A 2,717-nucleotide genomic window follows, 5' to 3' on the forward strand; every position below is an offset into this window, starting at 1 on the left:
GAAGAAGTGCGACGATAACGTGCCCCGCAAAAAAAAACGTGTTACGCGTCCGTGCTAAACTTTTTTTCTTTTTGAGAACGGGTCAGTGCTAAACTCGATCATCGGAACTAACACACACAGACACAATTACACGAACAACCGACCGGCCGGCCGGCTGCATTGACATCCTCTCTGCCGTTCTCTGTCGCCACGACCAGAATCCCATTCCATCGCCTTCGCCCCCTCCACGTCTCTTCCCTTCCTTCCATTGTTAAACCTTTCCTCCACATCCATCCATCAATCAATCTCCTGCCTCCTGTTGGTGGCAACCACGAACACCACCAGCTGAGACATACATGCCGACGCCCTTAACTCCACCAGCACCACCACCCAAACCGCCATCTCTGCTCTGCACGCCATCGACTTCCGTCTCCCTCTGCGACCTCCGTCCAACCGCCAACTGGTACGCTGCTTCAGTGCTTCGGTTTCGTCTCCCTTTTCCATTCCGCTGTTTGGTCCATCGGTTAGGAAATTCTCTTTGTTGGCGACCGATTGATTAGAGCGCGCCTAATCTGAGCAGCTTGCGCAGTGCGCCATGGAGTGACGTGCGCTGCTGGGTGAGCGGCATGGAGCGCATCAGGTTCAGGAGCGTCGACGCCGGCGCCGGCACGTACCCGACGACGCTGCCGAGCCCCAGGATGCTCGACGCCGCCGCCACGGAGCCGCCGGGCTTCAGGAAGAGCATGAACCCGATCTACGCGGACGGGACCGCCCGCTCCGCCTCCACCGCGGCGGTCTCGGCGGCCTCCCTCGACGCCCCCGGCCCGGACGGCTCCACACGAAGCCACGCCGACGTCGAGAGCGGGAACGGCAACAGCAGCAGCGTGGCCGCGGTGCTGGTGCGGCGTCACACCGGCGGGGACGGCCGCTGGGAGGCCATCCGGGCGGCGGACGCGCGCGAGTCGCCGCTCAGCCTGGGCCACTTCCGGCTGCTCAAGCGCCTGGGCTACGGCGACATCGGCAGCGTGTACCTGGTGGAGCTCCGCGGGGGCGGGGGCGCGCTCTTCGCCATGAAGGTGATGGACAAGGGGTCCCTGGTGAGCCGCAACAAGCTGCCCCGCGCGCAGACGGAGCGCGAGATCCTAGGCTTGCTCGACCACCCCTTCCTCCCCACCCTCTACTCCCACTTCGAGACCGACAAGTTCTTCTGCCTCCTCATGGAGTTCTGCAGCGGCGGCAACCTCCACTCCCTCCGCCAGAAGCAGCCCAACAAGCACTTCACCGAGCACGCCGCCAGGTCTCACCTCACCTCAACTCACCTCCTCAAAGCCATCCATTAATTCTTGATGAGCTTTGTTTGTCACTGAGAATTTATCTCCGCCATGAATGATATAGGTTTTACGCGTCCGAGGTGCTGCTGGCGCTGGAGTACCTGCACATGCTGGGCGTGGTGTACCGGGACCTCAAGCCGGAGAACGTGCTGGTCCGGGAGGAAGGCCACATCATGCTCTCCGACTTCGACCTCTCGCTCCGCTGCGCCGTCAGCCCCACGCTCGTCCGCACCCCGTCCGGCCGCGTCGGCGCCGCCGCCGGCCTCGTCCAGGGCTGCAAGCTCCCGCGCATCCTCTCCTCCTCCAGCAAGGCCAAGGGCAAGAAGAAGCTGGCGACGGCCAAGGCCACCCAGCAGGAGCTGCTGGCCGTGCCCGGCGACGGCCACGGCAGGAAGCAGCCGTGGACGTCGCTGGAGTTCATGGCCGAGCCGACGGGCGCGCGCTCCATGTCCTTCGTCGGCACGCACGAGTACCTGGCGCCCGAGATCATCCGCGGCGACGGCCACGGCAGCGCCGTCGACTGGTGGACCTTCGGCGTCTTCCTCTACGAGCTGCTGCACGGCACCACGCCCTTCAAGGGCTCCGGCAACCGCGCCACGCTCTTCAACGTTGTCGGCCAGCCGCTGCGCTTCCCCGACGCGCCCGGCGTCAGCGCCGCCGCCAGGGACCTCATCCGGGGCCTGCTGGCCAAGGAGCCGCAGAAGCGCCTCGCGTACCGCCGCGGCGCCGCCGAGATCAAGCAGCACCCATTCTTCGAGGGCGTCAACTGGGCGCTCGTCAGGAGCGCCGCGCCGCCCTACATCCCCGACGCCGTGGACTGCGGCCCCGCCCCCGTGCGCCTCCCCAGCGAAGCCCCGTCGCAGGGCGGCACGCCGAGGAACGCCGCCGGTGGGAAGGCCGGCTCACCTCATGCCGATCCGGCGTCGTACGTCGATTTCGAGTACTTCTAGGAAGCAATCTTGTGCTAGGTCTCGCTTCACCACACAACACACACGTGCCCGAGATAGCCCCATGCATCTCTGTCCATGTTATTTTCTTCATCAAATATTTCTAGCAAAGCCTTCGTATGTTGCAGAATGCCAATGAAGTGCATTCTACGTGCTCGAACTATTTCAAGTTTGTCACATGGGTCCTGAAACTATAAAAATCATCATCTAGGTTCTTAAAGTGCAATATGCGTGTCAGCTAGATCTTCAGAATATTTCAAAGATGTCACATAGGTCTTCAAACTATTTTAGAGGTGTCACGTATATACAAACTTGTTACACTTCAAGGACCTTCAAGGACTAAGTTATCACTTTTCATAGTTTTAGGACCTACGTGGCATCTCTAAGAATAGTTGGAGGGCCTAGGATGCACTTCATTGTTGCATTGCCGGGTTGAAGTTTCTTTTTTCTTCTTTCTAAA

At 61.1% G+C, this 2,717-nt stretch overlaps 1 protein-coding gene across 2 annotated transcripts; it reads left to right on the forward strand.

The window, feature by feature from the left end:
- The first annotated feature begins 287 nt into the window (after positions 1–287).
- LOC125506179 (serine/threonine-protein kinase RHS3) lies at positions 288–2,472 on the forward strand. 2 transcript variants are annotated; one of them, XM_048671043.2, is made up of 3 exons: positions 288–442; positions 560–1,276; positions 1,375–2,472. In XM_048671043.2, exons 1-3 carry the CDS (start codon positions 336–338, stop codon positions 2,258–2,260), a joined length of 1,710 nt encoding a protein of 569 aa, XP_048527000.2. In that variant the 5' UTR covers positions 288–335; the 3' UTR covers positions 2,261–2,472. The 2 variants fall into 2 exon arrangements, with proteins under 2 accessions (XP_048527000.2, XP_048527001.2); XM_048671044.2 differs by having other exon boundaries at positions 569–1,276.
- Positions 2,473–2,717: the final 245 nt, after the last annotated feature.

This window comes from Triticum urartu, chromosome 5A (genome assembly GCF_056163025.1).
Source record: "Triticum urartu cultivar PI428250 chromosome 5A, HENAU_Tu73, whole genome shotgun sequence".
Lineage (NCBI taxonomy): Eukaryota > Viridiplantae > Streptophyta > Magnoliopsida > Poales > Poaceae > Triticum > Triticum urartu.

Bases quoted from the DNA above. Each gene is read 5' to 3' on its own strand.
- LOC125506179 (XM_048671043.2), top strand. From the start codon at position 336: ATGCCGACGCCCTTAACTCCACCAGCACCACCACCCAAACCGCCATCT. The intron at 443-559 runs GTACGCTGCTTC...TAATCTGAGCAG, and splicing joins CTCCGTCCAACCGCCAACTG to CTTGCGCAGTGCGCCATGGA. The intron at 1,277-1,374 runs GTCTCACCTCAC...TGAATGATATAG, and splicing joins TTCACCGAGCACGCCGCCAG to GTTTTACGCGTCCGAGGTGC.